Below are 24,482 nucleotides of genomic sequence, written 5' to 3'. Positions count from 1 at the left end.
GAAAGGTGCATGACACTCCTTTCTTTCCGGGCTGTTCGGAAAGCTTCAAGAAGGGGCTTTCTTCCCAGACCAGAAAATTGGGGACGTTGAAATGCCAATAGTTATCCTTGGGGACCCAGCCTACCCCTTGCTCCCATGCCTCATGAAGCCGTACACAGGCAGCCTGGACAGCAGTAAGGAGCAGTTCAACTATAGGCTGAGCAAGTGCAGAATGGTGGTAGAATGTGCCTTTGGACGTTTAAAAGGGCGCTGGCGCTGTTTGCTGAGTAGATCAGACCTCAGCAAAAGCAATATTCCCATTGTTATTACTGCTTGTGTGTGCTCCGTAATATCTGTGAGAGTAAGGGGGAGACATTTATGGCGGGGTGCGAGGTTGAGGCAAATCGCCTGGCGGTCAATTTTGAACAGCCAGACACCAGGGCAATTAGAAGAGCACAGGTAGGCGCACTGCGCATCAGAGAGGCTTTGAAAAATAGTTTCATGACTGACCAGGCTATGGTGTGACAGTGTGTGTGTGTGTGTGTGTGTGTGTTTGTCCTTGATACAAAGTAGCCCCCTTTGGTGAATGTACTTTGCTGTAAGCCAATCCCCCCTCCCCTCCTTCGACCACAGCTGACACAGGAAAAAGTCGCTATTGTTCTGAATCCATTCATTCTTTATTAATTAAAAAACCTTGAGATCACTGACAACGCTGACTAGTAAAAGTAGCCCAGGTGGGTTGCGGGAGGAGGGAAGGACAAGGCCACATAGCTTATTGTAGCCACACTACAAATCAAAGCTGTTTGAATGACAGCCTTCTATTGCTTCCCTGGAATTGAGTGGCTGGGTGCCCGGAGCTTCCCCCCCCACCCCATGCGTTCTTGGGCATCTGGGTGAGGAAGATATGGAACTTGGCGAGGAGGGCAGGCGGTTACACAATGGATGCAGCGGGGTTCTGAACATTAGTTGCCTTTCCTGCAGCTCTAGCAGATGCTTCATCATGTCCGTTCGCTCCCCCTTTAGCCTTAGCATCTATCTCCTCCTGCATGTTCCGATCACGCTCATTGTATGCTTTCCTGGCCTCTGCCACCGAATGCCTCCATGCATTCAGCTGTGCCCTATCAGTGTGGGAGGACTGCGTGAGCTCTGAAAACATGTCATCGCGAGTGTTTTTTTTCACCTTCTAATCTGCGACAACCTCAGGGACGGAGTTGATACGGGGAGCATAGAAACATTTGCAGCTGCAAGGGGGGAAAAAGGGAGAGTAGAATTTAAGAAGATACATTTCTGAGAGCGAAAGGGTGACTCTTTCACAGTGAATCAAGCAATTCGCAGAAGACAGCACATGTGTTTTAGGTACAAGGTCGCATTTTGCCTTTTATATTGAGCGCCTGGCGGTATGGTGACACATCACACACGGCTGGACAACCGAATTCAGTTTCCAGGCAGACATTGTAAGCCAAAGGGTATGCGAGGTTGGCTTCTTCCACATTCATAACATGTGGGAATGGTTTCAAACTGCAGCACCCTCCTTTCCCATAGCAACCAATGCCAGTTGGGTTAGCTGTTTAAAAGGAGGGGCTATGGTTGCCGTTTGAAAGGAGGGGCTGTGTTTTTGGGGTGGATGTGCAGCACATCCCTCCCCCCCATGTGGCTGTTCTCCGGGATGATCCCTTTTAGTCAAGCGCAAACAGCCCAGCATGACCAGGGTCTAATGTGCCGGGGATCACCAAACAGGGGATTACTGTTCCCTTACAAAAATTCCTCTATTTTAACCAGGTGATCATGAATGATATTGCTCTCCTGAGGCTGACACAGAAAGATAAAGACAGAATGTTGCATGAATGTGACCAAAACTCAGGACCATTTGCTGCCATGCTTTGTGCTGCAATGATTCCAGACAACTTGCTACTGGCTTGGCGTGGTAAAGCGTCCTACCGTGGAGGATGAAATAAGGCAGCCCTCCTCAGAATCCTTCTGCAAAGGCTTTCAGAGTACCTCCAGGAGAGCTTCATGGGGATGTCCCTGAGGATTCCCGCTCCATCCCCAGACATGTTAACAGACTTTTCCAGTAGCTGTACTGGCCACGAATGCATCCCAATTGTTCAGGGCAAATCAAATATTAAACACAATTGCTTTTAACCCCTGTAGTGTAATTACAAATATGCACTCACCAGAGGTGCCTTCTTTGCCTTCGGGGTCTGGGAACAATTTGCCCTGGGAGGGTCTTGGCATCAGGGTGAGGTAAAGATCCTGGCTGCCGGGGAGAACGGATTCTCCGCTTGCCTGCTGTGCGTCGTCCTCCTCCTCCTCCTCCTCCTCATCCACAAAATCCTCCTCTATGTTGCGTGAGGCTGCCACCTTGCAGGAGTCCATGGAGAGTGGTGGAGTAGTGGTAGGGTCCCCCCCTAGAATGGCATGCAGCTGATCACAGAAGTGGCATGTATGGGACTCTGACCCGGAGTGACCGTTTGCCTCCTTTGTCTTTTGGTAGGCTTGCCTGAGCTCCTTAATTTTCATGCGGCACTGCTGTGTGTCCCTGGTGTAGCCTCTGTCCACCAGGCCCTGTGCGATTTTGGCATATATATCAGCATTTCTTCTGCTGGATTGGAGTTCTGCCTGCACAGATTCTTCTCCCCCATACAGCAATCAGATCCATGCTGGAGCTCGTTTCTGATTCTGGGACTGCATGGTCACCTCTTCTGCTGAGCTCACCACGCTGACCAAACAGGAAATGAAATTCAAAAGTTCCCAGTGCTTTTCCTGTGTACCTGGCTAGTGTATCGGAGTTGAAAGTGCTGTCCAGGGCGGTCACATTGGAGCACTCTGGGATAGCTCCCGGAGGCCAATACCATCGAATTTCATAGTGCTGCGTTTACAGTACCCCAAATTCGACCCAGGAAGGTCCATTTTTAGTGCTACTGCCCTCATCGTGGAGGAGTACAGCAGTCAATTTTAAGAGCCCTTTAGGTCGACAGAACGGGGTTGGTTGTGTAGATGCATTCCTTATAAAATTGACCTAACATGGCTAAATTCGACCTAACCTTGTAGTGTAAACCAGGCCTAACATTAGCGGGAGCACGGCTGTAGTGTAGACACTGACATAATTAGGTCGACCTAACTCTGTAGTGTAGACCAGGCTTTAGCCAGTCTCTCCTGTGCACTCGTATGATACTAATCAGTCCCTGGCACATGTTTTGTTGCAGAAATGAAACATTTTGCATAATAATAAAAAACAGACCTTGTTTGTTCTTGAGGCAAGTGTAAAATCCGACTCCTCTTTCTGTGCAGGATTTGGACGATGATGAATATGAGCTGGGCAAACCAAAGAAACAGCGGAGATCGATAGTAAGAACGACGTCCATAACCAGGGTTGGTGGAAATTAGTTTTACTAACACTGAAGGGGTTTGGCCAGGATTTGCATGCAGCTCAAGAGATTTACAGAGCTATTTACACAATGGTCCCAATGGCAAAATCAGAGATAATCACAGGAGGTGGGAAAGTCCAGAACTAAAATCTAGCAAAGTGATCAAAGTACCAATCAAACCACAGCAGATACTGACAGCCTTCTCTGAGTGTACCATCTTGTATCACTTGTGTTTGCCTGTAAAGTGAGAGGACCCCCATGAAAATCATTTAAGGGTGAAATTGACCTTGTGCAGAGGCTAACACAAGATCCATGCATTTGTAAGCCTCCGAGCAGGCTTGAAGTGGGGGCATAGGCCTTTTGCTGGCCCTCTGCATGAGGGTGAATTCAGCCCAGATGAGCATTTCAAAGTGAAATAATGGAGATTAGGTATGAAATAATGAAGTGGGTTAATGCAAGATGGCACGTGTGTAGTTCAGGCTGTAGGACTCGTCAGATACTATTGTCTGGTAAATGATGTGCAGTTACATACTGTCATAATATATGCACACAAGGGGACAGTTAAATTTTAGCATAAAACCTTAACTTTCCTTTGAGTGCTGCAACCTTGATGATGATTTAGTTTTTTTGTATACAGTATTTGTGCCACATATGAGATTACAGTAACTCTAGCCACTGAGTTATTGCAGCAACCACGGAATAAGCAGGATTTATTTTGGACCTTAGAGTAGGTCTGAAGCGCAGTCTACACACTTATCTACCTCCACTAGCACTATTTCTGGCATCAAACATCTGAGAGAGTTCTGAATAGGCCACATTTTTTCAAATAAAAGAAATCTGCTACCAAAAGAAGTTTCTTCTTCCCCTAAATGAGGATCATGAAAAATCATCAGATTCTGGTTTACTAGCTGTTCAGGCCTGGATCAGTGACAGTTTTAAGATCTTTTTAACTATCTTGTGACAGAATTATGCATCTTGACCAATAAGTAATGCAGCTTTCTTATGATATAAATAATTTGTTTCTAGTCCTGGCATTTAATCAGATATTGGATCTGAAAACTGCAATCCCATAACTGAATAAAAAGACATAAAAGCTGCATTTTCTAAACTAATATTTCTGTTAACTTTTTTCCACAGGGGAAGAGGCTTGTATGTTAACTAATAAGGCAGCCTGGCCTTAGAGACTGACCGATATTTAAAAAGAATAAAAACTTATGAGAGAACTTTCTAAATAGACTTAGTTTAGACTCTTTGGTGCTTGCAGAATATGGGGCAGGGAAGAGAGGGGCGCATCGTGGAAAGCTGAGTTTGAGATGGCCTGCGTAACTCGAGATGACACAGCCCCTTGACAAAGATGGTTATCCATCCCCAAACTTATGTCAGTGAACAATTTATACCACAATTTGCGCCATTCTATCATTATACCCCACACAGCACATATTTATGAAAACAGTTGCAGCCTGAATTTCACAAACCAGGGTATAAATTCACTTGTTTGAGGGGAACTGTGTATCTAGTGGCTTTGTTATGGTCATCCTAAAGTTATAACTAAAAACTGTACCTAATAGTAGCCACACTATGGTGTTTGTAGATAATGCCAAGAACTTAGAGGTAGGGCCCTACAAAATTCACAGTCATGGAAAACTCGTCACGGACCATGAAATCTGGTCTTTTGTGTGCTTTTACCCTGTACTATACAGATTTCATGGGGGAGACTAGTGTTTCTCAAATTGGGGGTCCTGACCCAAAAGGGAGTTGTGGGTGCGATGTGGTATTGCCACCCTTACTTCTGCGTTGCCTTCAGAACTGGCCGGCCGGAGAGCGCCCAGCTCTGAAGGCAGTGCCCGGCCAATACCATACCATGCCACCCTTACTTTTGTGCTGCTGCCTTCAGAGCTGGACGGCTGGAGAGTGACAGCTGCTGACTCAGGGCCCAGCTCTGCAGGCAGCAGCATAGAAGTAAGGGTAGCAATACCATATCATGCCATCCTTACTTCTGAGCTGCTTCTGGCGGCAGCTCTGCCTTCAGAGCTCGGCTCTGAGGCAGCGGCCACTGCTCCCCAGCTCTGAAGGCAACACCGCTGCCAGCAGCAGCTCAGAAGTAAGGGTAGCAGTACTGCAACTTTCTCCCCCCCCCCCCCACCCTACACACACACACTAACCTTGTGACCCTCCCACAACTCCTTTTTGGGTCAGGACCACCCCTACAATTACAACACTGTGCAATTTCAGATTTAAATAGCTGAAATCATGAAATGCACGATTTCTAAAATCCTATGACCATGACATTGACCAAAATGGACCGTGAATTTGGTAGGGCCCTACTTATAGGCAAAGGTTTTAAAAAAATCTCCTGAGGTCATATTTAGGCATGTCTAATTTTTTTCTAAAGGTCGGTAGGAGCTGCTGAGTGCTCAGCACTTCTGAGAATCGGGCAGGTGCTTAAATATAGAATTAAAATCTCTCGGCTAGACTGTGTATGAACACAGACAGTAGAAGTTGCAGAGAGGGAAATAGCCAGCAAAATGAGGAACTAGCCTTCACTAAGGCTGGGCCCATTGACATTGCTTTCCCCCATTCAGAATAGCTGCCACTCTTGCATAGTTCAGCTAGACCATGCCAGTTCTCTCAGGAGGTCTAGTGAAAACATGTATGGGCCAGAGTTTTGCAAAACTTTTTGCTAAAGCCAAACATCCCAGGTTTGTTAAACTCTCTGCAAAGGTTAAGATTAGTTTCATCCTGCTGCAGGCCGGGGGCTTATGGGTTTTGGTAGAAATTAGGCAAAACCCAGTGCTTTGGGTTGTATTGTTTTGAGTGAAGCTCTGCATTCAGAGCTCAGGAGGCACAGACTCTGGCAAACCAAAAGGCTTGTCAAACATCCAAACCCCTCCACCCGCCCAAGTTGTTACAACTCCACTGTTAGGGTGAAATACTTTGCCAAGATGAACTGCAGATCTTTGCTATGGAACCTACTTTCCAGTCACCCACATGGGGGAGACTGGGACACCCCCATCAACTGTAAGAGTTTGTGTGAAAACTCACTGCTCCCTTGTGGAAAAGGGTTAGTTGCATCTCTGAAGGCAGGTGGAACTTCTGCATTAAGGAGGCAGAAAAACAGCCTCAAGCACTCACACAAGCATTCATCAGCTTGTGACTAACTGGCAGACTAAAAAATGTTGTCTTTTCGCTAGATACATAAACACATGGCTAGCTGAGTGCAATGTTTAATGTATGTTGGGAACCCACAGAGGTGCAGTAAGGCTAAACCAGTCAGGGCTGGAACTGAGTTGATGGAAACATGGATAGGATAGCATGTAGCCTGGGGGATTCTGCTCTGCTTGGGGAATGGCACATAGGTAGGAGAAAGGGCAGCAGTGCTCCTTGGTTTGTGGCTCAGCCCCATACATGTTTCTACCTAGGAGCAGTCAGTGTATCCATTTTTAGCTGTGGTGGTGCACTTGTGCATTCCCTCTTGCCGTATTCATGTAAAAGTGTTCTTGACTTACAGCAACAAAACTTCAAGCAGAAAGTGGTGGCGTTGCTGAGAAGGTTTAAAGTATCCGATGAGGTAAGTTAGTTAACACTCACTTATACCTCAGACATATTCATTCAACTGCTTCATGGGTTCAGCTTCTTTTCAGGCTGTTTTTCCTCCCTTCTCTCTTTTGCTTTCCTTCCTTTGTTCTCACATCTGTACTGGGAAGTGTCCTAAGTTCCCCACTGACTTTGCCCAACATTCTGAAGCTCTGTTTGGACCTCAGTTGGGTAGGGCAGGTTCAGCGCTAATTTCAAAAAACGGTCAAGATTTTCTGGGTGCAGTTTTGTCGAAGATTTAAAAGACACTTGAGCACCCTCTTGCTTGCAGACTGGTTTGCAATCATACTTGATCCTTGCAAAGACTAGTAGTCTAGTGTTCGTTGCCCATTAAGTTAGATCACAGTTTATGTTCTTATCGCACTTATTATAAAAGCTTTGCAAAATATGCAGAGGAAACAAACAAATAAAAAATCCCCATCCAGTGAAAGATGAAAAAAGATGACAAAGAGACATACAAAGAAAATTTAAAGAAAATTTTAAAAAAGCATCAGATGCAAATGCAGCCCGACAGTTCACACAATTTGGACTGCCCCATCCATATGAAACACACCAAACACAACCACCATGGTCCCAATGAGGTAGGTAAATGGTCCCACAGGAAAGTAACTAGCCAGATGATTCAGCTGAAAGCAACTCATTCCACCTTGGTACTTTATGCTTCCAAACATAGCTTGACCCCCCTGGTGCCCCAAGTTGCTGGGTTCCCCATGTCTCATGGCACCAAGTAAACATCCCTATCAAAATCACTGTTTCTTCTTCGAGTGCTTGCTCATATCGATTCCAATTAGGTGTGTGCGCGCCGCGTGCATGATCGTCGGAGAAGTTTTACCCTAGCAACACCCGGTGGGTCGGCTGTGGAGCCCCCTGGAGTGGCGTCTTCATGGCGCTGAATATATACCGCAGCTGACCCAGCACCCCCTCAGTTCCTTCTTACCACCCATGATGGTCGTTGGAACTGTGGAGCGTGGCATAGCTGTCCTCCACTCTCCTAGCTTACCCGTTGTTTCTTGTAGATAGTTGTTAGTTGTGTTCTTTAGATTAGTTGTGATTACTAGCATAAATAGTTATAGTTTTCATAAGTTAGTGGGGGTTAAGGGGGCTATTTTTCCCCCCTTCCCCCACCCCCAGGCGCACAGCCGGGCTCATGCCCAAGGTTCCCAGTTTCAAGCCGTGCGCAACATGTGCGAGGCCTATGCCAACGGGAGACCCCCATGACTCTTGTCTGAAGTGCTTAGGGGAGTCTCACCAAACGGACAAGTGCAGAATTTGCAAGGCTTTCAGGCCAAGGATGAAAAAGGAGCGGGACTTCAGACTTAAGCAGCTCCTCATGGAGGCAGCACTTAGCCCGGATCCTCCTTCGGTGCACAAGGTTCCGGCACCGAGCGCCTCGGTGCGTAGCGCCCCAGCGGCACCGTCCGGTACTGCACCGCGGGCAGACGCGGGGAAGGTACCTTGGCACTCCTCCCTCGGCACCGCATCCACCTCAAGCCCCTTGGCGCCGGTCCCTGTCTCCCGGTCATAAAAGGCCCAGTAAGGCTCAGGACGTTGCGGTCCTTCAGGCACCGGCTACCCCTGCAGGTGTAGAGCCGCGCCCGGCTCCCGATCGCCAGAAGGTGCAAGGACCATCAGCACCATTGACTCCGGCACCGGGTGTGGAGCCGTCGAGTCCGGCGTAGACTGGCTCACCGCCTCGTCAAGTGGTGGAGCCCTGTCTCCCTTCCACACCAGAGACGTTCGCCACGGCGCGAGACCTTATCACGCTCATGGAGCCGGCACCTTCTCAACCTGCGGCACCGCTTCGTGCAGTACAGTCCAGGGGCAAGCCTACCCTGATACGCCCGCCGTCTCCGGGCGTGGACTCGCGGCACCGATCCCGTTCGTGGAGCAGGTCTCGACGCCGCTCGCAGTCCCGGCACCGATCTCCATCCCGGCGCCAGTCATACTCGCGGCATAGATCTACCTCCCGGCACCGGTCTTCTTCTTGGCACCGACCCGAGCACCGGTACCGGTCGGAGTCAAGGCACAGCTCCCGGCACCGGTACGAGCGCCGCTCACATTCGCAAAGCCACTCCCGATACCGTGGTTACAGACTATCTTCGTCGTCCAGATCCAGGTCCGGGTCTCAGTACCGACATGGTCATTGGCACTGCTCTCAATCCCGGTACCGTTCGCTGACACCGCGCAGAGGTCGCTCGCCCTTGGGTCGGCACCACTCGGCACCGTATATGGGCGACTCTTTGCACACACGCTCGGCACCACCCTGGCCCTCAAGATCGGTGTCGCACTCGTCTGAAGGAGCCTCCCGTTCAGCGTACCATGCTGAAGGTCAACCAGCAGACGACTTGGGCCATTGGCAGGAAGGGGCAGAAGACCTGCGACAAGACCCTATGCATTGGTCTTTCTGGACTCCTTGGGCTTATCACCAGGCTCAAGGGGCTCCAGTAGCACCCTCTCGCTCGGCTCACTCTGAGCACAGGGCTCCTGAGGCCACCATTTCCCACCCCCCTCCAGGGGGTATGGAGGCCCTGGCCCCGACGCCCACGCAGGAGCCAGATCCTGGTGCAGGAGATCCGGCACCTCCGAGTCCTGTGGAGCCGGAACCCCACTCAGGTCCTTTACCTCCTGAGGCGGCGTCCTCATCTTCCCCAGACGAGGCAGTGGCGGGTACAACACCCGTAGGCCCACCTCCTATAGATCTTCATGCCCACCAGGATCTGTTACGTAGGGTTTGCACGAAATATGGAATTACAGGCTGAGGAGATAGTGGAGGTGCAGGACCCGGTGGTGAGCATCCTTTCATCGGATGCCCCAACACGGGTGGCATTACCCGTTATCAAAACAATTCAGGCTAATGCTACGGCCATTTGGCAAACCCCGGCCTCCATCCCTCCCACTGCCAAGGGGAGAGAGGAAGTACTTTGTTCCTTCCAAAGAATATGAGTACCTCTACACACATCCCCCACCGTGTTCACTGGTGGTCTCATCAGTGAACGCCAGAGAGCGCCATGGACAGCAGGCGGCAGCGCCCAAATCAAAGGACGCCAAACGCTTTGATTTGTTTGGACTCAAGGTTTATTCGGTGAGGGGTCTGCAGCTTAGAGCAGCAAACCAACAGGCGCTCTTAAGCAAATAAAACTATAACTCATGGAACTCCATGGGGAAATTTAAGGAGCTGGTCCCCCAGGACTCAAGGGAGGAGTTTGGGGCCCTGGTGGAGGAGGGCAAAAAGGTGGCTAGAACCTCCTTACAGGCCTCCCTAGATATTGCGGACTCGGCTGCCAGGACACTAGCATCAGGGATAGCTATGCGACATGTCTCCTGGCTCCAGGTTTCGGGGTTGCCACCAGAACTACAGCAGACCCTGCAGGATCTGCCGTTTGACGGACAAGGCTTGTTCTCGGAAAAGACGGACTCTAGGTTACAGAGCCTCAAGGACTCGAGAACCATGATGCGCTCCTTGGGGATGCATATCTCAGGACCCCAACGCAGGCCATTTAGGCCACAGCTACAGAGGTTCTACCCTCCTCCTCATCCGAGACAGGACTTCCCCAGACGGTGGGGACGAGGTGGTAGACGGAGGTCGACTGGCCCTCAGCAGGGTCAGAATCAGGGCCCACCTAGACCTCCTCCAGGCCCTAGGCAAAACTTTTGAAGCTGCGCCCGAGGACGGCGTACCAGCCACCACTCAGGATCCTTTTCCTTCCTTTTGGGATCGCCTCTCCAGTTTCCACCATACTTGGTCCCTTATAACTTCGTACTATTGGGTCCTTCGCACGGTGGAGAGGGGATACGCTCTCCAATTTTCTTCTTCCCCTCCTTCCCACCCCCCATCCCCGTCCCTCTTCAGGGACCCTTCTTACAAGCATCTCCTTATACAGGAGGTTTTTGGGCTCCTCTCTATGTGGGCCATAGAGGAGGTTCCCCCAGAGTTAAGGGGCAAGGGCTTTTACTCCCGCTACTTCCTAATCCCCAAAGCAAAAGGGGTTCTACGGCCCATCTTAGACTTGCGCGAACTCAACAAATTCATAGTAAAGTTGAAGTTCCGTCTCCTTGGGGACCATCATCCCTTCCCTGGATACTGGAGACTGGTACGCCGCCCTTGACATGAAGCGCCCTCGACGCTTATTTTCATATAGCGATCTACCCCCCCGCACAGGCGTTTTCTTCGTTTTGTAGTAAACAAGGTACACTACCAATTTGCCGTCCTTCCCATCGGGCTGTCCGCGGCTCCGAGAGTGTTCACCAAATGTATGGCCGTCGTGGCAGCATACCTTCGTCAACAAAGGATACAGTTGTTCCCGTATCTAGACGACTGGCTGGTCCGCGGCCGTACCAGGGAACAGGTTCGGGCGCACGTCAGCATAATACTACAAACATTCCACGACTTAGGCATTCTACTCAACAAAGAGAAGTCCACTCTGGAGCCAACCCAGAGAATAGAGTTTATTGGCGCAGTTCTAGACTCCACACTTGCCCAAGCTCTTCTGCCAGACACTCGGTTTCACGTCATCGCAAACATCATCCGCGGACTTCAGGCCTTCCCGATCACCACTGGAAGGACATGTCTCGGTCTGTTGGGTCACATGGCCTCTTGCACTTACGTAACCAGACATGCCAGACTTCGGCTTCGTCAGCTTCAGGCCTGGGTCTCGTCGGTGTACCGCCCTTCTCGGGACAGTCTGAACATGGTAGTCACGATTCTGAGCTCGGTCTTGAACTCTCTCACTTGGTGGCTGGATCACAAGGAGGTTTGTGCAGGAGTGCCGTTTCACGCCCCACAGCCCTCCCTGCACCTAGTCACGGATGCCTCATCTCTAGGTTGGGGGGCTCACCTCAGGGAGCACCATACCCAAGGCCTGTGGAGCACATCCCAACTAGCTCTGCACATCAATGTTCGGGAGCTCATGGCAGTACGCCTAGCCTGTCTGGCATTTCTCAATCTCCTGCATGGCCGCTGTGTGTTAGTCCTCACAGACAACACCACGGCCATGTTTTACATCAACATGCAAGGAGGAGCCCGGTCGTCTCCCCTATGCCAAGAGGCCATTCGCCTGTGGGAGTTCTGCGTTGCCCACTCGATTCATCTCATGGTATCGTTTCTCCCTGGAGTCCAGAACACTCTGGCGGACCGTCTCAGCAGATCCTTCCAGACCCACGAGTGGTCGATTTGCCCGGACATCATCTATTCCATCTTCCAGAGGTGGGGATTTCCCCAGGTCGACCTGTTCACATCTCGAGCCAACAGGAAGTGCCACGAGTTCAGCTCCCTTCAAGGACGATCTCCGGGCTCCCTCTCCGACGCCTTCCTTCTAACGTGGAAGGGCCAGCTGTTCTGCGCTTTCCCTCCGTTCCCACTGGTCCACAGGATACTGCTCAAGCTACGCAGAGACCAGGCGCATATGATTCTAGTCGCGCCAGCTTGGCCGAGACAGCACTGTTACACCACGCTTCTGGAGCTATCGATTCAAACTCCGATCACGCTTCCCTTGTGCCCAGACTTGATCTCCCAGGACCACGGTTGATTGTGTCACCCCGACCTGCAATCGCTCCACCTTACAGCGTGGATGCTCCATGGCTGAATTGGACAGAACTGCAATGCTCACATCCTGTGCAACAGATTCTGCTGAGAAGTAGAAAACCTCTACATGGACCACCTACTTAGCCAAGTGGAAGAGGTTCTCCTGTTGGTGCGATCAGCGGGCCACACCCCCTCTGGAGGCGTCTATTCCCCTCATACTCGAGTATCTCCTGTCCCTGAGACAGCAGGGCTTGGCGATATCGTCAGTCAGAGTTCACCTGGCCGCTATATCGGTGTTCCACTCAGGAGAACACGCTTCCTCGGTCTTCTCTAACCCGATGGTTGTCAGATTCCTCAAGGGCTTAGACCGCCTTTACCCGCAGCAGTGCCAACCTGTTCCGGCGTGGGATCTTAACCTGGTTCTCTCCAAGCTCACAGGGCCTCCGTTCGAGCCATTGGCTACCTGCTCGCTCCTTTACCTATCTTGGAAGACAGCCTTCCTCGTAGCCATCACTTCAGCAAGGCATGTTTCTGAACTCAGGGCGCTCACGTCTGAGCCTCCGTATACAGTCTTAATAATAATAATAATCATAATAATAATTATTAATGGAGATATCCCATCTCCTAGAACTGGAAGGGACCTTGAAAGGTCATCGAGTCCAGCCCCCTGCCTTCACTAGCAGGGCCATGTACTGATTTTGCCCCAAGTGGCCCCCTCAAGGATTGAACTCACAACCCTGGGTTTAGCAGGCCAATGCTCAAACCACTGAGCTATCCCTCCCCCCCAAAAAAGGGGGGGGAGGGATAGTCTTCCATAAAGACAAGGTGCAGCTTCGCCCCCACCCTGCCGTTCTTCCCAAGGTGGTATCAGCTTTTCATGTGAACCAGGATATATTCCTCCCGGTCTTCCATCCTAAGCCGCACGCCACGCGTCAAGACAGTGTATGCACTCCTTGGATGTGCGCAGGGCCCTTGATTTCTATATTGAATGTACGAAACCATTCCGTAAGACGACTCAGCTTTTTGTTGCAGTAGCTGACTGGATGAAGAGCTTACTGGTCTCCTCCCAACGTCTCTCCTCTTGGATCACATCCTGTATTCGTGCTTGTTACGACCTGGCCAGTGTCCTGACTCCGCACCTCACTGCTCACTCCACGAGGGCCCAGGCCTCCTCGACTGCCTTCCTGGCTCAAGTTCCGATCCAGGACATTTGTAGAGCTGCAGTTTGGTCATCGGTCCACACCTTCGCCGCGCATTATGCGCTTATACAGCAATCCAGAGACGATGCTGCATTCGGATCAGCGGTTTTGCACACGGCAATGTCTCACTCCGACCCCACCACCTAGGTAAGGCTTGCTAGTCACCTAATTGGAATCGATATGAGCAAGCACTCGAAGAAGAAAAGACGGTTACTCACCTTGTAACGGTTGTTCTTCGAGATGTGTTGCTCATATCCATTCCAAACCCGTCCCCCTTCCCCACTGTCGGAGTAGCCGGCAAGAAGGAACTGAGAGGTCGCTGGGTCGGCTGCGGTATATATTCAGCGCCATGAAGGCGCCACTCCAGGGGGCTCCACAGCCGACCCACCAGGTGTTGATAGGGTAAAACTTCTCCAACGATTGTGCACGCGGCGCGCACACACCTAATTGGAATGGATATGAGCAACACATCTCGAAGAACAACAGTTACAAGGTGAGTAACCGTCTTTTCCTTGATATCCAGTCCTTATGTAATCCTTCCATCTGTAAAGTACTGTTCCATAGACTACCACTCCAGCCATGTTGGCCTCCATACAGAACCCACTCTCTGTAGGAGGCCACCTGTTTGTGGGAGATGGAATACCTGCAAAATAGACTGTTCTTCCATGGGTGGAATGCCCTAATTTACCCTCCCCCCACCTTTCATTCCTATTCCTACTAAGGAAAAGCAACTTCGCAGGAATAGTATAGGTAGTGCAGGAATAGTTCAGAGTAGCAGCTGTGTTAGTCTGTATCCGCAAAAAGAACAGGAGTACTTGTGGCACTTTAGAGACTAACAAATTTATTTGAGCATATGCTTTCGTGGGCTACAGCCTACTTCATCAGACGCATAGAATGGAACATATATATACATACAGAGAACATGAAAAGGTGGAAGTTGCTATACCAACTCTAAGGTCTGGTCTATACTACCAGCCTGAATCGGCGGGTAGAAATCGACCTCTTGGGGATCGATTTATCGCGTCCCGTCGGGACGCGACAATCGATCCCCGAATCGGCGCTCTAACTCCACCAGCGGAGGTGGTAGTAAGCGCCGCCGACAAAAAGCGGCAGAAGTCGATTTTGCCGCCGTCCTCACAACGGGGTAAGTCGGCTGCAATACGTCGAATTCAGCTACGCTATTCATGTAGCTGAATTTGCGTATCTTAAATCGACTCCCCGCTGTAGTGTAGATGTACCCTTAGAGGCTAATTAATTAAGATGAGCTATTACACTGCTCTACAGCCAAAATGCTTCTGTAATAAATGTAGTCAAACTTTACTAATTCTGGATCACTAAGAATGAAAATGATGCTTAAAATTGTTGATTGGCTCTAGTTTTCAAGATAAGCTATTCGGTCAGTATATACGACCCTTGACTTGGGAATGGCGGAGGATAAGTGAGTTCTAAAGGGAAGGGATCTCAAATTAAACCATAAATGCCTAAAATACATCTTCGACTGGATCTATGAATAAATCAATGACTGGGTTTGGACAGTACTTGCTTTTTAGGCAAAACAATGAATGATGCAATTTGAAGCTGGTATTGCGTCATACATGATATGAATTGCATCGTGTTATTCCTAGAAGTCATGGATGATGCAGTCATAAGGAAGCTTACATCACTCTGCTGAACAAATTGCCCTATATCAGCTCTAGAAATCATACAGTGTCGTGCTGTCTTATTTGTCAGTGTTTGATTTTGCAAAGGGACACATTTCTGTTTAGCCAAAGTGAGCAGAGATGCCTCGTACTTGTGTGAACAGTGCAGATAACTTCTGCTATGTTTGTGGTGAAGTGACTTTTGCATCACAAAAGCGCAGTATAACCACTATGGTTAAGAAAGCCTATCACCTTTATTTTGGCTGCAAAATTGGAGATCAGGACAAGAGGTGGGCCCCACCCATATGCTACAACACTTGTGCAACAAATCTTTGCCAGTGGTTGAACAGGAAAAGGAAATCTGTCTTTTGCAGTGCCAATGATTTGGAGAGAGCCAACAGATCATACCAGCAATTGTTACATCTGCATGGTGCCTCCAGTTGGGAAAGGTGTGTCAAAGAAGAAAAAATGGACTGTGCATTATCCAAACATTCCATCAGCTATACGCCCAGTACCCCACGGAGAAGGACTGCCGGTTCCTGATGCACCAGAATCATTCTCACTTGAGTCAGAAGAGGAAGAGGATGAAACTTCTGGTCCTGAACCATCAATGTCACAGGACCCACATTTTCTCCCATCCTCCTCCTCTGAACCACACCTCATAACCCAAGGTGAACTGAATGACCTTGTCAGGGATTTGGAACTACCCAAGAGTAAGGCAGAGCTGTTGGGCTCCAGACTACAGCAGTGGAATCTCCTGGCAGGTGATGTTAGGGTTTCCATGTTCCGTGACCATCAAAAGGATCTTGTCCCATTCTTCTTCATGGAAGGTGATCTTGTAGCCTGCCACAACATCGATGGTGTGATGGCAGCCCTCAACATTGTTCACGATCCAGATGAGTGGAGACTGTTTATTGATTCATCGAAGACGAGTCTTAAAGCTGTTTTACTGCATAATGGCAATGTTTTGCCATCAATTCCAGTTGGTCATGCAGTCCATATGAAGGAAACCTATGACAACATGAAACAACTTTTGAGGTGCATAAACTATGACCAACATCAGTGGCAGCTTTGTGGCGATTTGAAGGTTGTTGCTCTCTTGCTTGGTCTGCAGACTGGATACACAAAGTACTGCTGTTTTCTCTGCGAATGGGATATTCGTGCAAGAAATTCCCACTACATCAAGAAAGATTGGCCACTCCGACAGTCATTGGAGCCTGGGAGGAAAAGTGTTCAGCATCCACCACTTGTTGAATCAAGGAAGATTTTGTTACCACCCTTACACATCAAGCTGGGTCTGATGAAGAACTTTATCAAGGCCATTGACAAAACACAAGCAGCTTTCAAGTACCTCCGTGGAAAATTTCCAAGGTTAAGTGAAGCTAAGATAAAGGAAGGTGTCTTTGTTGGTCCTCAGATTCGTGAACTTCTTCGAGATGATGCATTTGACCATGCACTGCGTGGCAAGGAAAAGACGGCATGGAAAGCCTTCCAGTTAGTGGCAATAAATTTTCTCGGAAACAACAAGGCAGACAACTACAGGTTGTTGGTGGAAAACCTCCTCAAAGCATACAAAAGCCTTGGTTGCAACATGTCACTAAAGATACATTTTTTGCACTCTCATCTAGATTTTTTCCCACCCAACTGTGGAGCAGTGAGCGACAAGCACGGCGAGCGATTTCACCAGGACATTGCAACAATGGAGAAACGCTATCAGGGCAAATGGAGCCCATCAATGCTTGCAGACTATTGCTGGACAGTGACAAGAGATGCTCCATTTAATGAATACAAGAGACAAGCCAAGAAGCGCCGAGTAGACACTGAATAGGACTAAACTATGTACATAATAGTTTTTTGCCTTTTGTTTCATAATAAATTTTATTTATATAACCCTTTTGCTGATTTTTAAAGTGTTACATAAACAGGACAGGTGAAATATCATGTAAAGCAACCATAATCACATGAAAAGACGTAGGTTTACAATTTATGATTAAAACTCTATTATCTACACAATATACATAGACATAAAATGTAAAAACTTAAATATCTTAGAAACAGTAGCCAATCAGTTGTTTTAATTGTCATATTTGAATTCAGCGCATCAAAATACATAATAAATAGCACATTTTATCTCTGAAGCAGATGACTTCTCAAAAATTGTAGACCAGTGTTATTAGCAGGAGAAAAAAAACTTAATGATAATCAAGATGGCCCATTTCGGACAGTTGACAAGAAGGTGTGAGGATACTTTTTTCTCCTGCTGATAATAGCTCATATTAATTAGCCTCTTAGAGTTGGTATGGCAACTTCCACCTTTTCATGTTTTCTGTATGTATATATATATGTTCCATTCTATGCATCTGATGAAGTGGGCTGTAGCCCATGAAAGCTTATGCTCAAATAAATTTGTTAGTCTCTAAGGTGCCACAAGTACTCCTGTTCTTTTTGAAGAATAGTATAATAGCTGAGATCTGGGCCAGCTGCACTGCTGCTGTTCAGGAGAGACCACTCTCTAGTGCTGGCTTTAGGATTGGCACCAGACTGCACCCATCTCAAGATCCTTTTCTAACTATAGATATTTTGTTCCTGTCAGTTTCTCACATGCGAGGAAACTGATGGAAGCTTTGGTTTATGGACTTTCTACTAGATTCTTGTTAACCTTCAGTTTGCTAATGAGGGAAATCCCATCTGGATATAATCTTTTATTCTTTTAATCGCTTGCAGATAATACAATGAAATAAGTCAGAAGGAGCTGGAGAGTCCCTTCAAGGTTAGGTGACCTAGGGAGAATAAAAGATGGAATATTATGTACTTTTTGTACTCTTGGTAGAATATTTATAATTGGCTCACACTCTAAAGTTCCATTTATAAAAGGGATGTTAAATGATCATTAAATATTTTAATAACTAGTTAAAGATGTTTTGTCTGATAGGTGAATAGGTTGCTTATAACATCTACAACACCTTTTACTGATGTGCTTATAAATCATCTATAATATGCACAGCTCATTTCTGTAAAAGGCATAAACGTCTATTAACTCTTTATAAACTATAAATGGAACTCTCACACAGAGTGACCCCACAGTGACGTGTTCTGAGACTTGCCTGACTTTTGGGGGCTACCAGAAATACCAGCCTATTGTACAGCAGTTGCTGTGTGTGCTGAGATGACTTGGGATGGATCTGTCCCCTAATCATTTTTGTGCTGCCTGGTTGTATCCACGTGTCTTGTGCTTAGGTTCTGGATTCAGAGCAGGACCCAGCAGAACATGTGCCAGAAGTGGAGGAAGACTTGGACCTTCTGTACGATACATTGGATATAGACAACCCCAGTGACAGTGGCCCTGAAATGGAAGATGACGACAGTGTCCTCAGCACTCCTAAACCAAAGTTAAAGTAAGAGAATTGGGCTCTGGGGTCGGTATGGGCTCGAAGAAGCCATAGGTAAATGTAATTGGTTGAGAAACAAAACAGTGCTTGGCTGCTAAAGTGCTTTACAGCCTCCATTTCCAAAGTTTGGAAATATTTTTTTGAGGGGTGGAGGGGGAATTGAAAACGAATCCACTCTTACACTATTTATAATTACATATCTCATTCATTCCACTCCTACTTTCCTTTTCTCCTTGACCTGGCAATGGATCACGGTATGTATTTTAACCACAGCATGAAAGATTTGCACATGCTGGCAAGAGTTTACATCTTACCCCATTAGCCCTGCTGTCACCACATCTTAAGTGTGCTGCCTGGTCTTATGCATTGCAGACAGAACAGAGGAGGGTGCTATTTGATGCCTATGTCAGACAGATGGAGGTGTAAAGTGCCCATTGGCAGTAAGTGGAACTAAAAACTATATGTACACATCCCCCTGCTGGGGAAGAGGAAGAGAGGATGGGAGAAGAATGCACCATATGGAGTCATCAGACAAGAACCAGCAGCGATTGAAAGCCAAGAGAGGCCAGGCTGTGAGGGAGTGTATGGTAGGTCCAGGAGGAGGAGGGTAAATTATGGGAAAGTTGTTAGATGCCATTGTGAGATAGCTTCAGTGGAGTGGAAAAAGTGGAAACTAGACCAAGGGTGGAGTTGGAGGAGAGGAACTTGAAGCAGTGGTTGTCAAGGGCACTCTCAATGAATTTAGAGGAGAAAGGAGATGGGGGCAGTGGCTGGAGAGGCATTTGAAGTCAAGAAGGGCACTTTGCTGATGGGGTTGATTGGGGCATGCCTGGATTTTGAGGGGAGCAAGCTAGGCAAGAAGACAGCAAATGGAAGGGAAAGTAGTAGTTAGGTGGGGATTGTGTTGAGGTGAGTGGAAGGGTTTGGGGGAGAGAGCGGACAAGGAGTCATGGGATTGGGGAGAATGAGAGGTTGTTGGAAGCTGCAGAGGCAGGGAGAAGGGAAGCCAAGGGAGATCTTGTAAAGCTGTGTCTTTGAAAAAGATGGCAAGACCTTGTGTGGGAGGTATGGTTTCATTGGGGAATCAAAAGCAGGAAATGAATGCAAGGAGAAGTGTTTTGCAATGAGTACGCCAGGCCTGACAGAGGAGAGAACCTATTATCATTTAACGTTCTAATGATGAAAAGCTAGCACAGCAGTGAGTCAATATGATCTGTGTTAAATGGATTAAATGCCAGCTAGCTGATACGATGCAAAATGTAATTGGGGAATAATCAACTAGAAGGGCTGAGAATCTGTTCCTGGTCAATACTATTCAGTATTTTGCCAATGAACTGGAAGAAAATGTAAAGTCTTGCTGATAGTTTGCAGGTGATGACACAGATTGGTGGCAAGTAAATTACTAGGACAGATTGCTTGTAGAGGGACATAGACCACTTGGTAAACTGGGCAGTCAGATATCCATTTTCATGTGGTCAAATGCAAGGCCTTACATCTACGAACTAAAAATATAGGATATACCTAATTTAGTCCCCCATTCTTTATGGCAAGGAATGATTCTGCAAAGGGCTTGCAGGTAATGGTGGGTACATTGAAAGCTCATGCTCAGTTGATTGGTTCTGGGGTTAAAAGAGCTAACTCAGCATTTGGATATAAACAAGGGAATATCGAATAGGAGTAGGAAGGTGATACTATTACCTCTTCATGCAGCATTAAGGAAACTGTTTCTAGAAGCCTGCGTCCATTCTGGTGTCCACATTTTACAAGAAGGTTGGAAAATTGGAGGGTTTATAAAGCTAAATGATTTGCAGACTGGAAAACATCTCTAAAATGAGAGACTATTATAGATTATGATCAAGTAACCACTTAACCTTCTTTGTTAAACCAAGTATCTGTGTGGGAAGAAGATCTGATAATAGATGGTTCTTTAACCTATAAGACACAGGCATGACAAGAGCCATTGGCTAGAAGATAAGCTACATAAGTTCAAACTGAAAATAGGGTGCAGATTTTTAAAACTTAGGCTGATTTAACAATCAGAACAGATTGAGAATTTACTATACCACTTGGCAATAATTTTAAGTTAAATCAAAACTGGATGTCTCTCTAAAAGATATACATTCTAGCTCAGCCACAAGTTATGGGGTTTGATGCAGGTCTCACAGCATGAAGCTCTATGGCCTGTTACATAGAAGGTTGAACTAGATGATCACAGTGCTAAGAGGATAAAAATCTATTAAAATTTCATTTCAATTTGATAAGTCACTTTAAGGCCTGAAGTTACTATAATCTGGCTCAAAAGCTTCTCTCTTTCGCCACCAGCAGTTGGTCCAATAAAAGATATTACCTTACCCACCTTTTCTCTATCATCTATTAAAATAATTTAAATGCTGAATCAGTTACTTCTTCTTCGAGAGATGTCCCTGTGGGTGCTCCACTCTAGGTGTTGGTGCGTCCCTGCGCCTTCACTCGGAGACTTTTCGTAGCAGTACTCGTACTGGCCACACATGCGCAGAGGCTGCCCCCCCGCAGTGAGTCTAGGATAATAGTGCGCATGCGTAGCCAATCTCCTCAGTTCCTTCTCTACCGTCCCCGGCCTGAGACGGAGCTCAGCAGACTCGTTAGGAAATCCCTCACTTTGTTACTATTACCTGTTCTAGTAGTTAGTTTGTTGTCAGTTCTTGTTAGTGTAGCTCATTAGTTCTTTTATCTGTTAAAAAAAAAAAAAAAAAAAAAATTTCTCTCAGCTGCAGCCGCTTCTACCATGCCTGGCTCCACAGGCTTTAAGCGCTGCTCTATGTGTAAGGATGCTATTCCGCTCTCTGATGGCCACTCTCATTGTATAAAATGCCTGGGGGAAAAACACATTCCCCAAAAATGTGCCCACTGTACCAAACTCAGTTCCAGGGCACGAAAGGACAGGGAGCTTAAACTGAAACTGCTCCTCCTGCAGAAGTCTATCGGGTCAGTTTCAGACACAGGAGCGACTCCAGCTCTACTGCCCGCCACAGCCCCCCTGCTTCAAAAAAACTGAAGAAAGCTACAAAAAAGGGGCAGCCCTCTCCAGCAAAGAAGTTGGTGAGGCACAAAAGTGCCTCAGGCAGGTCAACAGTTTCCCTGCCTGTGTTTCCTCGCCTCAGCACTTTTGAAGAGCCGGGTTCCTCAGGCACCGCACAAAAGCCGCCTCAGGCTGCGGCAGCGGCGCGAAGCTCCGGTGCCGAGGCTTCAGGCTTTCAGTTGCCTGCCTCGTTTATGGCACCGTTCGGCACCGAGACGAACACGGTGCCGACATTCCCAGCCTTGCCTGATCCTGTGCGGGCTGATGTTGTTCCCCCGGCACCTACCATGGCACCGGCAATCGCAGCACAGGCTGACAGGGAGATCAAAGGAAAAACCCCTGCTCAGAGGAATGTTCCCTCAGGGCAACTTCCTCCTCCGCAGCTTTCACCTCATGCAGGAGCCTCACCTTTTCAATTCACTCAGACAGCAGATCTATTGGTCTCACCTATTCTGCAGTCTCCCCTGATAAATGCCTGTTTTTCTCCAATGCTGGATTCAGGATCAGAACAACCTTCCTCCAGTGAGGAGGAAACTGATCCACAGGCAGTTTTTTCTCCTTCTCAAGACTCCCAGACCCAGATCAACAGGGGTTACAAAAAAACTACCTCAGCCTGTCCTCAGTATCCTGCCCCATGGATGGCAACACCTATGCCCTACCCACCACCTTGGCAATGTTGGGCACCAGGGGCATCGTACCCCCGAGAACACATGCGCTACGGCACTTCGACCAGGCGCAACACCGGTTTAGCACTGCCTCGTGACGGACCTGCCAGTGACATAAGATACCAGGCAGCACCGTCACACTCCCAGGAGCAACTGAGTCCTGCTCCTATTCCAGCAGAGTCCGACGTAATGCTTGAGGAAGCCTTACTTCCCCTTCCTCCAACCCCGTCGGATGACTATGCCAAATTCCAAGACCTCTTTAAAAGAGCTGCAGGTGACTTGAAAATTAACTTAGAGGAAGTCACTGAACAACGGCATGAACTAACAGATATTTTGCAGCCCTCTTCTTCCTCTAGAGTGGCATTACCAATCAACATAGCCCTTTTAGAACCCGCTAAATCCATCTGGCAGAATCCAGCCACTAGCCTACCTACCTGTAAACAAGCGGACAGGAAGTACTTCATTCCTTCAAAGGGCTCTGAATTCCTTTTTACCCATCCAGCGCCAAACTCATTGGTAGTGGACGCAGCAAACCAGAGGGCCAAACAGTACGCCCGCTCCACCCCAGCCAACAAGGACAGTAAACGCCTGGACCTCTTCGGCCGTAAAGTATATGCATCCTCGACGCTACAATTTCGCATAGCTAATTATGCCACAGTCCTTGCAAAATATGACCACAAAAACTATAATAAATTCATGGTTTTTATTGATGACATCCCAGAACAGAAGAAACAACAATTCACAGCTCTGGTTTCCGAGGGACAAACCATATCACGCACTGCTCTCCAAGCGGCCCTCGATGTAGCTAACACTGCAGCAAGGTCGACCGCCACAGCAGTGGTCATGCGACGAGGTTCATGGCTCTCTTCCTCCTTCTTCCCTCGAGAGGTCCAGAGCACCATTGAAGATCTTCCCTTCGATGGGGAAAAACTTTTTGCCTCCACCACAAACGACATGCTGCATTCGATGAAGGAGCAAGAGCAACCCTCCGGTCCCTAGGCCTCCAGCCACCTGCGACCAGAAGACGACAATATAGATATCAACCTTATCACCGACCACGCTACCCCACATTTTCACACTCCTATAGACCACACTCCTATAGACCACAGGAACAACAACAGCAACAACGACGCCAAAGACCAAGATTCCAGCGTCGTCGTCCTAATTCTACAGGGGCGCTGCAACCCCCTCCAACTAATAGGCAGATTTGAAGCATTGGTCGAGGGTTTAGAAAACAGCGTTCCCACTTCAGCCAGCACACCTATCTTTGGACACTGCCTACGACCATTCTCTCATCAATGGCAGAAAATTACATCCGACAAATGGGTCATAGAGGTAGTTACAATTGGATACGCCATCCCCTTCCTCTCCCTCCCTCCCACCCACCCACCCTCCCCGTCCCTCTTCAGGGACCCATCTCACGAGCAACTACTCTTCCAAGAAGTGCAGCATCTCCTTCAACTGGGAGCAGTAGAAACTGTGCCAGAACGACACAGAGGGAAGGGTTTTTACTCCCATTATTTCTTAACAGAGAAGAAAAATGGGGGATGGCGACCAATCCTCGACCTCAGGCAGCTCAACAAATTTGTCAAAAAGCAAAAGTTCAAGATGGTCACTCTCACCACTATAATCCCAGCGCTGGAGCAGGGCGACTGGTTTTCAGCCCTCGACCTACAGGATGCCTATTTTCATGTGACTATACACCCGTCCCACAGACGATTCCTACGCTTTACTCTCGGCTCCACACATTTCCAATACAGGGTTCTCCCTTTCGGACTGTCCACGGCCCCCCGTGTTTTTTCCAAGATCCTAGCCGTAGTTACAGCCTACCTCAGAAAACAAGGGGTCGTAATATTTCCTTACCTAGACGATTGCCTCCTCAAAGCTTCAACGTTCGACGAAGCTCTCCGATCCATACGGCTTACCATTGACTGTTTCCTATCTTTAGGCCTGAAGTAAACAAAAACAAATCCACATTATACCCCACCCAACATCTGGAGTTCATAGGGGCATACCTCGACTCCCGGACGGGGTTGGCATCTCTCCCACCAGCTCACTTCAATTCTATA

The 24,482-nt window shown here is 48.0% G+C and overlaps 1 protein-coding gene across 2 annotated transcripts in view; it reads left to right on the top strand.

The window, feature by feature from the left end:
• Nucleotides 1–24,482, top strand: part of PACS2 (phosphofurin acidic cluster sorting protein 2) — a 188,045-nt gene that overhangs the window by 86,566 nt on the left and 76,997 nt on the right. For both annotated transcript variants that reach the window (XM_034778929.1, XM_034778930.1), the window contains exons 7-9: nt 3,271–3,351; nt 6,856–6,915; nt 18,539–18,696. In XM_034778929.1, coding sequence (XP_034634820.1) covers nt 3,271–3,351; nt 6,856–6,915; nt 18,539–18,696 — 299 coding nt within the window. The remainder of the gene's footprint in view (nt 1–3,270; nt 3,352–6,855; nt 6,916–18,538; nt 18,697–24,482) is intronic.

This window comes from Trachemys scripta, chromosome 8, assembly GCF_013100865.1.
Source record: "Trachemys scripta elegans isolate TJP31775 chromosome 8, CAS_Tse_1.0, whole genome shotgun sequence".
In the NCBI taxonomy this organism is placed as follows: domain Eukaryota; kingdom Metazoa; phylum Chordata; order Testudines; family Emydidae; genus Trachemys; species Trachemys scripta.
This window is presented reverse-complemented; position numbering and strand designations above follow the sequence as displayed.